The sequence below is a fragment of the Betta splendens genome, chromosome 2 (genome assembly GCF_900634795.4).
Source record: "Betta splendens chromosome 2, fBetSpl5.4, whole genome shotgun sequence".
Taxonomy (NCBI): domain Eukaryota; kingdom Metazoa; phylum Chordata; class Actinopteri; order Anabantiformes; family Osphronemidae; genus Betta; species Betta splendens.
The window spans coordinates 3,754,641-3,769,073 of record NC_040882.2 but is presented as its reverse complement, the minus strand read 5'-3'; the positions used below and the strand labels follow the sequence as shown (position 1 = coordinate 3,769,073).

Below are 14,433 nucleotides of genomic sequence, written 5' to 3'. Positions count from 1 at the left end.
ACAGACGGGGATTTTGGGCCGCTGGAGACGAAACAGGAACGTCTCAGTCTGCAGAGCCATGAAGCTGCCGGGGTTCTCTTTCTGATCCTACGAGAACAGAGAGTCGGCATGTGACAGAGTTGCTAAATCAACTTTAAGACAAGGGGGAACTGTGGAAGGCTGTTAACAGGTGGTTCCTGAGCCCTGACGTCCTTTAGCTGCCTGACACTTCAATACGTCTGCCTCTTTAGCTTTGAAGGAATTTAGCATCACGCCAACATGATCCAATCACATCATCAGGTCAACATCAGGTAAAATACTGTCTGATGTCAGAAAATATCATCATACATTGGCCTCATGGATCCTTTTCACTGTCTATTGGGGCTTGGCGTTCTTGGACTGCAAACATTACTCACTTCCTCGTTGCCTTGTTTCACCCCGGCTGCCGCTCCAAGATCTGTGAACATCTACAACCGCAGGAAGCGGGAAAAGCCTGATTACGAGAGCACTTTGTTCGGCCCCGTTTGACTGCAGCCACGTGTAAACAAGGCGTGAGATTATTTCAAAGGTGCCCTCTGCTTGAGAACACTGTGCCAGTATTGAAAGCCTTTGGCTGCTGTGGCTGCAGGGCAGAGCCTCGTGGGTTAGAGGTCAGAGGGACCCCACTACTTCAGGCCTCATGTGCGCTGCTGTCTGTGAGTCACTAATCAACAAAACTGCTTCTTGATTTTAGTCTTGCAAAACCACAGGATTTGCTACAGTACTTGATTAAACAAACAGCCGAGCTGCTCTTTCCCTGCATTTAAACCGGGCAGTCAGAAAATGTCACGTCCAGCACCTTTTGAAGTTACAGTGCTGTAAGAAGGAGAGTTCAGTGACCTAGGTACTCAAAGCTCAAACCCTGGTTTAGAATGTGGGGATGGGAGATCTGCAGCAGTAACATCCAGCTGGCGTGAAGGGAAAGGACCACTACAGCAGCACGTCAACATTGACGTACTGTTAAACAAAGCCAACCTCAGATTTAACGGTCCTCTGGCGCTGTTGTTTACACGAGGAGCAGTCAGAACCTCGTCCCGCTCCAACCCCTTCCCGTCATCCTCTACCTCCTCCCTGCCAAACCTCGCCTGTCTGGTCCAACCCTGAAACAGCGCAAACGCAGAGGGGCCTCCTCCAAGACGCGGCGGGGATAAAACGGAAAAAGGCTAATGAGGGGGCTCGTTTCCACAGCGGGCGAGCGAGCGAGAGAGAGAGGCCGCACTATCCAGCCAACGCGGATGCTGATGCCTTGCAAATCGAGGCCCAAACAACGCCAGCGGAGCGCGTTGATCTGTGCGACTGCAGCCGCTTACACGCTTGGCGAGTCTCTGCGGCGTTTCAGCTGGTTACCCAGAAGCCCCGCGCCGAGACGCGCTCTTCAAGGTCGGGCTCATTGTTCGCGGCGAGACCGGATCGCAATTATCGCTGAGCTCCTGCACCGGCAGCCGCGCCAACAGGCGAATGGAACGTGATGGTGGCCAGAATCTGTTTGACCAAGGCGCAGATACTGGACACCTGTCTGCTGTGTTCTGCTCATGCTCCCTCTCCTGCAGAGGCTTTAGAAGATAATGATGAAACTGTGGCTACAGGACGCCGAGGCCGAGGAGAGGAAACATATGGCTTATTGTTCCAGTAACACAAGGCTCCTCGTAGATTTGTATGTACAGATTTGCTGTTGAGAGGTGTTTCTGTTTTAGATATTTTTATAATTTTGTCCTCAAATTAGCTGCACAAACAAAAGAGAACTTCCTGAGAGTGGAGGGCTCGCTGGGGTCATTTGGGTGAGTTTAAGGTCAGTCCATCCCAGGACAGGGCTATTTGGGAATGCAGTCGTTCATATTACATGTAAAATGCAAACTAGCATTGGAATCTAGTGTGACATGTGCTGAAGACATTTACTGTACCTTCATCAAACCGTCAGTAAAATCCAAACAGGCCCCATTAAAATGCCATAAAACCCGGAGACGCTGCATAAAACCTAATAACACGACCATTAAAGCCCTCGAACAACTGTCTCTTACGGGCGAAAAAGGAAAAGTTGCGGCGACTTTATCATAATAAACACGTGAAATGCAGCGGCGGCGGCGGCGGCGGCGGCGGCGTTATCTCCCCGTCAGGCCAGCTGCAAACCGCTGGCAGCCGCCTCCTCGTGCCCCCGGACTAATTTATGGTTGAAGGTCAGCGCAGCGTCTGGGGAGGAAAAGCACCGCCGTCCGACTAAACCCACACTCGTATTTACACAAAGACTCTGCTTTCTGCACTATTATGGCCTGGGACAATAAGTATGCGTCCTGTTTGCTTTCGCTGAGCTTGATCAGGCCAATGTAAATATTTAGGCCCAAGTAAACCAGTGTGGAGATTAGCACATTAGCAAACAGGGATCAGAGAATGGGAACTGACGCAGTCAGACACAAACGTGTACGCGCTCTTATTCCTGATTTAAAAACACTTCCAGCCTAATGTCTGTCACCATCACAGTGAATGACCCGTCACCGTTTCCTCCCCATTCGCCTTCACTTGATGGAGGTCAGAGTTTGACCGTCAAGGTGACCAGTCACAACTAAAACCATGAATAGTCCTGTTACATGCTTCCCCTCCGTCATGCGTTCCTCTGCTCCTTCCTTTTCATTCCATCTCTGCACGCATTCTTCCCTTTTCCACTGACGACTGGGGTCAAACATGCTAAGTGTGGCTTTACTGTCTCTCATGTAGAGCTCATCTTAATCCTGCTTCCAGATTGAGGTTGATCGCATGAATGATGTCCTCAGAGACTTTCTTTTGGTAGGAAGTACTGTTGATGGTCAACATCAGCAGCATTGTTGACATGCGAAACCACTTCACTCTGGACCGTCCAACCAACAACAAACCAAACCAAACCAAGCAAGTCAAATAACGCATGGCATTAACTTACTTTCACAGAAAAGCAGAAAAACAACAACAAACAATAATGTGTGATGAAAAAGCCCAAGTTTGAAAGTTTGTCAGATGCTAAAACTTATAAAACTGCTTATAATATGTGTAATAGAATTTTACTCACTAGACAAAGCTGAATATTACATTAGAAAAAATCCCAAAGAAAACAACTTCAAGATGTTGAATGTCTTACCTTCACCTCACACTTTTTATGGCAGGACAAGCGGCATGCTGAAAGAAACACAAAATAATAGGAATTACTGAACATTCATCTTAGACGTAAGGTGCAGATAGAGAAGTGAACACACATCCTATAGAAAGGTAAAATCCCGATGAGACATTATAGCAGCCGGGATATGCATCTATAGGCACCTGCAACTCACATCGAGGCGCACGCGTGCTGTGGTGCTGCCCCCTAGTGGCCACTGTAAGCAAACATCCATTCATTTGTGTGCTCAGTCAGGTTTTCATGTTTTGGATTTTTGCTGTGTGCATTACCATTGATGTCAGCGTGGGAAGCTGAGGCAGGCAGAGATGCTGTTGATGTTCAGACAGAAATCTGAACACCAATTTCATGTTTTAGCGGGTCTAGCCCCTGACCCGCCAGTACCAGGTGGTACAGGACGGTATGTGTGTTTGGTTTTAAACACAACAAGGGAAGAGGAAGGAAGTAACATGTCAATAGTAAGAATTTGTTCTGGTGGATTTGTTCAGATGGAAACTGCATTAAAGTAAACCTCACCTGGTCGTTTTGTTTAGGAAAAGCATGAGCTCTGATTGGTGGACTGAGTGTGTGACATTCAGTCAGAGAAAAACTGCAGCAACGTTTGGGCACATTTGAACCATTTACAGTAATAATGTAAAGACTGACATTTATAGGTTACCAAAAGTCAGCAGTGTAAAGAAAGAAATGATCACGAGGCACGATTTCCAGGTCTCTAAAATAAAAGCACATTCCTTAAAAAACTTTAAGGAATGTGCTCTTAAACTCTAAATGAATCCACTTATTGTCAATAAAGGTTTATTTGCAGCGTAACCTGGAAACATGAAGCCGATGCACATGCAGGCGCCAGGGGGATTCATCATCATCATGTGGCTTCCTGCACGGCTAACGAGACCTACTTATACACAGGAGATACAAGTCTGTCCTCACACAGCTTCATCACGGGACTAAGTACACAACCCGGCAACACAACACACACGTGTCTGCAGGACTCGTCTCATCGCTTGGCAACCGGACAGGAAGGATGCTAACATCAACGCGTGTCCAGATGTCCTGCGTGTGAACCTAAACCACAGCGGAGGAGCCCACTTTTCAAATTATTGTTAAAGATTTACCATTTGGCAGCGATGGTTAATTGCACCCTCCTGTACATTCAGACCAAAGGCGAATGAATAGGAACAGTGATGCTCTCCCCTCTCTGTTTTCCCCATCTATCGTCTGCCTCCCTCTTGTCCCCCGACCGCTCGCCCCTCTTTCCCTCTTTTCTGCCTTATCTAGGCTAATGCAGCAGCCATGCTAATTTTAACAGCAAATCCTGAGCCAAAGCCTCACACGGGCCCGCTCTGCTGTTGCCAGGCTTCTGTGTGTTTGTCAACTCGGCTTCTGTTATATATACTTCAAAAAAAGAGAGAAAGGGATAAAAGGGGAGAGAGAGAGAGTGAGCGAGAGACGGAGGAGGCACAAGGAAGAAAGAGAGATTGCCCGAGAGTCCTCCGATGTTAATTTCCCCTGGACTTCCCCTGGAGTGACAGGAGAGGCTTTAGCTCTTCTGAAACTGGAATCAAAAACGTGACTGTGTTGTGGAGGCAGGAGGGAAATAAACCCACTGTATTTACATACATTACTGCGCTCGCGCTAGAGAGGAAAACAGCTCCACCGACGGGATGTGGCCGAGCACAGGTGAGAGACTGCATATAAACACGCTAGCGCGGTTCATACTGCGCCACAGGAGATGGAAAAACACAGCTCACAGGATATTGTCTGTGCGAGGATGTGATTAGTTTGCTTTAACTTAAGCTAACAGCTGTTGGTGGGAACCAGAGCAAACCATTGCACCCACCTTTGCAGATGAGCCCCTCCTTGGTGATGGCCTGCTTGCATATGTCACAGCTCTTGGCCTTCTTGAATGGCTTCAGCTTGAAGGCGTGCGTGTGGACGCCCTCCAGCTCGTCGGGCTGAGAGCGAGGAAGAGGAAGGAAGAGGAAGAGGTCAACAGCGCGTTCGTTGAATCAGAGACAGTGCGCTGCATTCATTTATCATTAATTGCACACAAGCACGTGTGGTCAGTTTGAGTCTCACACACACACACACACACACACACACACACACACACACACACACACACACACACACACACACACACACACACACACACACACACACACACACCGGCAGCAGAAGATGTTTTCACTTTGAGGTTCTTCTAATTAAATGACTAATTAATGAAGCATCCTCCCAGCAGCCAGCTTCCTTAAAACTGGCCCCTGCAGTACAGTATGTACCGAGAGGCTCGCGAGGAAACAGCAGCGGCCTGAGGATACGCTAGCGCATCAATACCTAAACATTGCAGATGTTTGCCTCAGAGATAGAGTACAGATGCATGAAGGTGGACCTGGGAGCCCTTTGGGAAATCCTACCCTTTCCGACCCTTTCATCGCTGTTGCATGTGATGACATTGCGACGATGTGGTGATTTGTCTCCCGGACAACAACAACATTGCTCATTGTCGGTGTGGTTATTGAAACCTGCAGCACGCAAATGCAATGCAAGAGCGTTGGAACTAGGTCATTGCCATTCCCTTTGAAGGCATCTTCATTCTAAAGCAGCTAAATGCGAAGGTAGCAGAAATTTCAGCCCGGCGTTGGTGGGTTTGATGCCACTTTGCTGTTTCGCAGCTAAAATCGAGGTGCACTGCAGCCGGCTCTCTTTTCCCACTGTCTGAGCACCCTCCTCAGTGAGTCATAATGATGATGTCATTTCCTCTGGGTATTTATGCAGCTGGGTCAGTCTGGGCTGGGCTCTGCCGGACTATAAATCTCGCTGTTCGCCGCTTGAAACAAGGTTTTACAGGCCACTCGCTCCAGCTGTCACCGAGGTCCACCGCACGCCTCCGGTTTTGTGCTGCTTGTGCAAAAAGGCGGATTGAACACACGGCATCCAGCATTCGCAGCCAGTAGCTGCGCTGCCGGCTCCCCGGCTTTTCAAGACGTAATCAACCGGTGAATGTGTTCCAACATAGAAGGAACAGGAAATCGAACAGATCACAACAGATCAGAGTGCTCAGACCGGCCACACGCATCTTAAACTGGGGCTTGTGCTACATAGCGGACCCACTATGCAAAAATCTGGATGTATTACAGAACTGGACAACTCAAGTCCAACCCCAGCGGTCAGGAGCACCTACACCTGAGGCCACAGTCAACACATAACTACAAACGAATGAGGACTATATTTATATTCAAATAGTGTAAAGGCTAAGAATCCATTCATGATCACTGGGGAAATCTAACATTGTACATTTGAATCACTTCTACTACAACTAAACTGATCCCAATTACAAAGCGCGGCCCGGGCTCCACGACTAAGTTGTGTAATCCTTCGCTTCCCTGTGTTTGAGCTAATTTTCTGGCTGCTTACTGCTGCTCGCCGTGTGCCGCAGTCGCTTTGGCTCAGGGCCTTTCAGAAGGAGTGTTTCTCAGCGCTTTCGCTCCCTCTATCTCCCTGAATCTTAATGGATTTTGTCACAGTGTGACACGTTGGCTATAAGCTCCGAAGTGAACCGCGGCTGACCTTGGCTGCACTGAGCCAGAAACAGGAGAAATACAACAGGTAGCGTCCAACAAACAATACACGACAGGCATGTTGATTATTTGTCCACGCTGCCTTTTTATTAATAATCCTTTAAGCTTGTGGATGTATTAAATATGCATTATTACAGTAGGCAAAGGAATGCAGCAGGCAAACAAACTGAGGAGGACAATGCAAGGCAGTTATTAAAATAAAAGCACAGGAGTAGAAGCGCAGATCTAACATACGGGATTTATATTGACTAAACCTGAGAACTGATAACTCCACTTAAAGATGTGCATCTGCTCAACGTGAGCTTGGCTGGGTTTATAAATAGCCACTAAGTGCGACTTCACAGCCCTGATGTTAAAGATGACCCAGCAAAAAGCTGCCAGCTAAACCCATCAGACGTGGCCCACTGTGTCACAGGCAGGTGCCATGGTTACCTGGCTGCCACGGCAACTGGGGTCAACATGCGCTGTCAAACAATGATGGATGAGCTAGGAGGTTCAAAAAGGGGGGGGGCATACAAGACGCTTACACACATACACAGACACACACATGCATGCAAACACACACACACACGCACACACGCACACACACACAGGATCACACGTGCACATGCTGGCACACAAGCCCACAGTGAGTATCACCACAACAGGAGTGCAAATGGTTCTTGGCTGGCTGCCACGTAGCATCTGGGATTCAAGGGTTTTTGTAAAGAGGGAAAAGGGCCCCAGCAGAACGGATAGAATACAGCTCCAATGGAAATGACCCAAGAAAGTCATCAAAAAGATTCCTGACTAGCCTTCACTGCGCTGTTATAACACATCATAGGACATCAAGCAGTCTGATGGAATTTCTGTAAATGCAAAAAGTACGATGTCGTGTTCTTTGAATCCTAAAAGCAAAAATTGCAACATGCGAGAAAAAGCGCAGCACACACAGCCAGCCAATGCAAAGTCCGGAGACACAAGCAGAAACCTCTTCAGTGTCGAGTTAGCGGAGGACTCCCTGGAGAAAGGAAGAATGAAAAGGAGAGCTGTGTGGAGAGATGCAGCAAAGTGAAGGACAAGAAAGCAAGACGGGGGAAGGAAAATGGACGAGTGTGTGTGTGTGTGTGTGTGTGTGTGTGTGTGTGTGTGTGTGTGTGTGTGTGTGTGTGTGTGTGTGGCACAGACAGCAGACCCAGTAAATCATGGCTGTGTGCTCCTCTCTCCCAGTTGCACTTAGCTAATGAAAAGCATCATACACTCCCTCCACCACGACCCCACTTAGAGCCAAGATGTGGAGCAGGAGGGCGGTGAAAAGGATGGAAGGGTGTGTGTGCTGCTGTGAAAGTCACTGTGCTGTCCTCCTGCTCAGACTCTATTAAAACACAGAGTGTATGTACATTACTGCTACGTCGTTAATGGCATGTGGGACCGGTCCTTGAATATTTATCTCAACCGTTCAGATGTTTCAGGGTAAACGTGGCTCTCGACTTGTGTTGAAGCCAGATGTGAACCCGCTCCCATGGACTCTACCCGTCCGCGGTCCGACCCAAACGTGTGTCTCCTGCAGAGTAAAGCTCCACATGTGGTTCCATTTACGGAGCAGTTAGAGGAAAGTCTTTCAGCATGATTTGAAAGCACGGCTTAAAAACACACACAGGGCCTTGTTGGAATAAGGATATGCAGTATCTTTCTGCAAAGTGATGTAATTTGACACAATCCCTGTAGTCTATTAATCGCTCAGTGTCTCCTAATGTGAAATATCTGTCTCCAAGGAACAATAGTGGAATAAATACAGGCCCCCAGAGACTAAAGTTTGAAGCTGGGTTGAGTCTGTGATAAATATTTGCTTCGTACTATCCAGGCTTCAAGATGTGGAGGGGATTGAGGTGAATGGCTTTCTAAGCGCCTACTCAGCTAATGGGGAAAGCAGAGTGGAAGCGTGGAGGAGCGTGAGTCACCCCCAAAGACAGAACGGGCCTGAAAGCAGCCAGAACAGCCGACGGTGGGGACGGTGAGAAGCAGGAGAAGAAACAAACATGGCGGGACATGGGGGGGTACGGGCACACCTGCTTTCAATTTCCAGCAAATTGAAATGCTGTCAGGAACAATGGCTGCCTTTGTGACAAAGACAGTGAGAGGTGGAACGGGACGTCCGCATTTCAGGTTTTAGAAACACACACAGGTGAAAACTTGAGTTCAGGCCAATGGAAAAGGCTGATAATTGTTCCATCCCTGTGTTCTGTTGGAATATATCATTTTGCCAAGATGGCGTTGCAGTTTCAGGTCTTTACCGTCCACACCCTCATCCTCTTTGTGAACAGAACTTCGCGCAACTCGGCGTCACCTCGCCGTAAACTCCGCTCCCATCGGCTCCGGGGCCGTGTTCTGAACGCGCAGATGGCGCTTCAAAGGGCTCGGCTCGGCCGCGCGGCCCAGATCCGGCCCGCTTCAGACGGGGCGCGCACTGCCAAGTCGCGCCTGTTCAACCGGCTTTAGTCAGCACAAAACTCCCCCCTCCTGAAAAGTCTTTGGGACAAAATTGCACGTTTGAAGCTCAGATCCCGAGCTTGATTGAGGCATTATTCGCTATTTAAAGTAGATGGGAGAATATCAGAAGAGAGGCCGAGATCTCATGATAGGCAGGATAATCATTGTTCTGGTTATGACCCCCCGAGGGGCCTTTTCACTGTGATTACGGCTGCATCAGTGATCGACACATAATCCTAGCAAAGCAAGTCAAGCAGGCATTTACTGTATATATAATCCATAGGCAGCGTTTGACCTCCATCCAAACAGAAAAAGATCTTATTATGAGCAGAAATAAAATAGAAAGCAGCATTTTCAAATCCCTGTCTACATCTATACGTGGAGGGAGTGTGGATCAGGATATTTTATTTATCACACTGAACGCGGCCAATCCCAGCAGACTGGCTGTCGGGCCGATTGCCAGGTCGTAGTGGGCTCTTCCTTCAAGCGTGTGTGTGTGTGTGTGTGTGTGTGTGTGTGTGTGTAGATGCATCAAATCAACTTATGAACACGCAGCTGCTTCTCTGCTCTGTGCAAGCGCGCGATGGGATCAATAGCAGGTGCAGACGGGGGAGACACAGAGATCAATGGGCTGTGATCATGAAGTCTGGGCTGCTTATGATCATTAGTCAGCTGCTAATGAACTCAGAATTGCATGTTTGCTAATGAGGTCTCCTCTCACCGAGTCAAAAAAACAACAACAACAGACCAGAGGAAAAAGCCAAGAGAGGAGAAGAACCGTGGCTTTGAAATGGAGATGATGTGATTAGTCGGCTCTGTGTGTTTTGCTTCCACTGTCGTTCCTGCTTAGGCAACAGCCATTTCCTGCTTTGAGAGTGACAACAATCCTTATTTCTATCTGTCATTCACTCATATGTACATTCAGCTCGCTCCAGGCATGCATCTACTCTGCGTTTGTGGGCCGGGAGAGAGGTGGGGACAAAGCAGCGCTCGGCGCCCGGGGAAATGGACTGAAGCTAGGTCACGGACTGGCTGCTGATCGTTCCCCGGGTCTGAGGGGAGGCGTCCGCTCGCGTCGCATATAAATCACCTGCTCGCGCGTGCACAAAGCTTAGTTTAGCCCTAGCGACGGGCAGAACCTCTGAGGAGCACATGTGTACAGTGCATACGCAGGCATGGACACGGCTGGAGGACCTGAGACCCGGCTCGCTCTGCTGGGGACGGGCAGCTTCTGCAGCAGCGGAGCAGGTCCCGTCAGGGGCCGTCCACTAAAACTAGGTCTGAGGGCAGTTTTGGGGCGTTTGGGGTCGGGCATCATTATCAAAGCCACAAATATCATGATTACAACCACTCCTTTATTGTAAGAGGATGTGAGAAGTCATCACACATCCCAGACGTCGCTCCTCAGTCACCAGTACACTCACACACACACACACACACACACACACACACACACACACACACACACACACACACACACACACACACACACACACACACACACACACACACACACGCGCGTGTCACAGACCCGTGCAGAGGTGACACACAGCGGAGGCGTGGACGCGCTAACAGTCCAATCAGAGCCCCATTGATTTTCAGAGCTCTCGGGGGCCTTTGATTCGGTCAATAAGGGACTGTTGGACGACTGGAGACAGGACGGATCTACCGCATCTCGGCTTACGTCGTTCCAGGTGCCTCGCACCAGACACGGGATGGGATCTGGAAGCCTCTACGTTGCCTAGAGTCTTTACCCATGATGCACTTAGCATCACGCCCTCCCCTTCCTGTGACGAAGGCGAACTACGAGCACAGTCCCAAACTTTAACACTGGCAGCAAATTTATTGGTGAACATGATCACAATCTGAATGCTGGGGTTGGTATTTACAGCAGGGCTGCTTATCATCCATCCGTCCATACCATAATAGTAAATGTGGACGTGTTTTGCTGTCGGGCAGTTCATGCCTGTTTTCGTCAGCGTGTCAAATGTGAGATTCTCCCTCCACGCGCGGGGCTGAGAAATTATTAATGGCAAGTATTTGAGGAGCTTTCTTAGAAGCCGCTTCTGCTCCTCTCTGCTGTCACACATCTGTGAGCGACTTCGGACGTTATCACGCCATTCAATGGTCATTATCAGTGGTTATCAGCCCATACGTATGAGCCGGTAGGTGCCCATCTACCGACGGGAAGATCGAAGTTTTGGATTTTGATTTATTAGCGAGCATAACTTAGCAAGTAGCTAGCGGTGTTGTGTTAGCTAACTATAACCTGAACCCCCCACCCGTTATCCAGCCCTAACCCTAACCACAATAACCTCTAAAGCTGCTTAACATAGCAACTTAGCTAGCTGTTAGCTGTTCGCGAGGAGGCAGAGCAGGCACCTACTGGCCCATTCGAATGCGCTGATAAGTTCTGATCAGCCCATTCGTAATGGCTGATAACATCCGAAGCGGGTGCATCTGTCCTGCCCTCCTCTTCCTCCTCTTCCTCCTCTTCCTCCTCTTCCTCCTCGGCCGTGGATGTGGTTCCCCTTGCATCTCTCCGGCTCCACTGCGAGCCACGGGAAAGTAGGGCAGGCGCCGCGTTTAACACTCGGCCACGATCGTTGCACACTGTATACATTATACAACCAAAAGCAGCGGTGCATCCAGCTGTTTCCTCCCACTGAGGTGCTGCTACGCTGCAGCGCGGCGCCATTTGAGGTGTGATGGGAGTTTTCCATGTTAACGTACACACGACTGTGAAGAGTTTCCCTTCCTTTCATGCTGTCTATACCGCCGTATCTACTGTACACGTGCTCACGCGTGTGAGCTATGGTTGCGCGGGCACGCTTGACCCGTGCTTTCTGCGCGGAAAAGTCCCCGGTTCATGACACACTCAGTCAAGTCCCAGATAGGAGGAGGACGCGAGCAACAGCGGATTAAATTATACAAGAGAAACCAGAAATAGCTCCGGTGCCGAGGCCGCGTGGACACGACGCGGGAGCACGCCGCTGCGAGCGGCCGCCGAGCAGTCAACTAGATTAGTCCCGCCCGGATCATAGCACGCGACGCGAGACGGGCGAGCGAAGGGTGCTGGACGGACCGGACCTTTAGCAACCGGGACAGAACCGGACCCCTCCGAGCCGCTGCTGCCAGAGCCGGAACGGAAAACACGCCGGAGCCAACAGTGGCTCTGTGTGCTGTGGACTCAAAGGCAGCCTTTGACCGTGCTCCCATCCTTACACCCGCTTGGCGTCGCCACGGTAACATCAAATGCAACGGAGCAACGCTAAACATCTTTTTCTCGCGGGATGCGGGCTCTTACCCAGAACATGCAGGAGAGGCACACCCAGGTCCTGGCCCTCCCTGCCAGCGCAGAGGGCAGGTTCAGGGAAGCCGAGGGCATCCTGACCCGCCTCAGAGAACCTCCGGGCTCGCAGCACAAATCCACAGTATTCCCAGATCCGTCCCGGCGCTCCCACGCAGGCTTGGGCGACGCGGATCCATGCCAGACGTGCGAGGTGCACAGAGGGCGGGAGGGGAGCGCTGCTCTCGTTTCCTCACTCTCTGATGGCCTCAGACAGTCGCCCTCATCTGAGGTCCCTCTCTCTCTCTCGCTCGCTCGCTCTGCCTCCTCCAGCCCTGCTCCTTCGCTCTCGCTCTCTCTCTCGTTCGCTCACTCGCTCCTGTCTCCCCCTCCGTCTTCTCTTGAAGTGTGCTAACTTTATTCCATGGAGCGCAGGGAGGAGGTGAGTTCTGCTCCTTGCTTTTTTCCCCCTCCCCTCAAATGATCCTTGTTCGCCCCTCCTTTCCCCTCTCTCCCCCTCTTTACCTCGTACACACAGACACACTATTCATTGAGCGCCCTCCACCCTTGTGGGTTCCTTTGCGCTGCATACCTCACCTCTGTTTCCCTCCGCCTCTCTCTCGTGCAGTCGTGCTCGCTCGCGTGTGCCCTGATGTCACTTCAATTTTTCATTGGCGACCACTTCCTGTTTCCAGACCTCCTCGGCTTTTTCCCCCCCCGCACACCTTACCCGACTCATCAGCTGCCGCGATGCAGCACAGTGATGGGCCCAAAGAATAAAGAAAGTGAAAGGTACATGCTGACGATGCGAGACGCTGAGATGCTGTGGTGCACAGGTGCACGTCCTCGGAGAAAAGGCTAAATATGGAAAAAGCAAGGAAGTTAAGCACGTGTGCAACTCTGCTGAATGTAATAGTGCACGTCCAGAAATATAGAAAGAACCCAACTGCTGCTTGACCTCTGAAGAACCCCCCACACAGACACTTCCTCTGATCCCGGAGGTCGACATTGTGCACGCATGCATCCCCGGGCATGTGTGAGCTACTGCCATAAGCATGTGTACATCTGTACCAACGACAGCGCCGAATAAGCATTATATCAGCGGCGTAGGTGCATTACATTACTCCACAGTCAGATCCATAAAGGACTAAGAGCCAATTCATTTTGAGAAAACACCCCCTATTGATCCCTGCTGCACTCTATCACTTGCACTGTAACAGTTACCTCAGTCCAGAGGCCAAGCTGACACATAATCTGGGTGTGCGCTCGCGTGTGCTGTTATCATAATAGAAGCACTGTGTGGACACACCGGGCAAACACTGCGGCTCTTGTAGCCGTGTTTTATGGTAAAATGTTGTGGTTCTGTGTTAGCCAGTAATTCCCTGCACGCGCTGGTCTAAACTGGGTTGCTAGCAGCCTCTAGTGGCCTCCAACCCACCCTCAGACGCTCTCTGCAGACTAACAGTGCAGCCTGCGTGCATGTGAAACCCGTCCACCAGCAGAGATGCCTCCCTACTGTACCTGCAAAGAGCATTGGTTTTCAGGGCCGCTACTGGGAGCGGTGTGTTTTCTCAGTGCAACATTTTTGCACAGTGAGGTCAGGTTCTTATCCCCTAATTCCCATTACAACATGCTGGAGCTCACTAAACACACACATGCAGACAAGCACAAGGACACACTTAAACAGACTCGTCAGTCGCGGAAAAATGAATTTAAACCATTTCAGGACCCTAAAACCCACCATTAATCTAGACTGATGATGTTAGCAGGATGTATTAAGACATTGGGGAAACGCTCGAGTGCACAAAGCTGATCATAACAACACAAATACATCCCTAACAGGCGGTTTAAAGTTGGTTCTAGGGAGGAAGGAGACCGACAAGAAAAAGAAGAATCAGCAAAGTTGAAGTATTCCACGGCAATTCTGCAGTCCCCTCTTCTGG

The 14,433-nt window shown here is 50.0% G+C and overlaps 1 protein-coding gene across 3 annotated transcripts in view; it reads right to left on the bottom strand.

The window, feature by feature from the left end:
• Positions 1-14,433, bottom strand: part of tns1a (tensin 1a) — a 55,620-nt gene that overhangs the window by 37,510 nt on the left and 3,677 nt on the right. For 2 of the 3 annotated variants that reach the window (XM_055503929.1, XM_029170676.3), the window contains exons 2-3: positions 4,992-5,106; positions 3,122-3,159 (exon numbers count right to left, since the gene is read on the bottom strand). In XM_055503929.1, the coding sequence (XP_055359904.1) occupies positions 3,122-3,159; positions 4,992-5,106 (153 nt within the window). Of the gene's footprint in view, positions 1-3,121; positions 3,160-4,991; positions 5,107-12,508; positions 12,885-14,433 lie in introns of those variants that run through there. The other variant, XM_055503932.1, reaches the window with a different exon arrangement.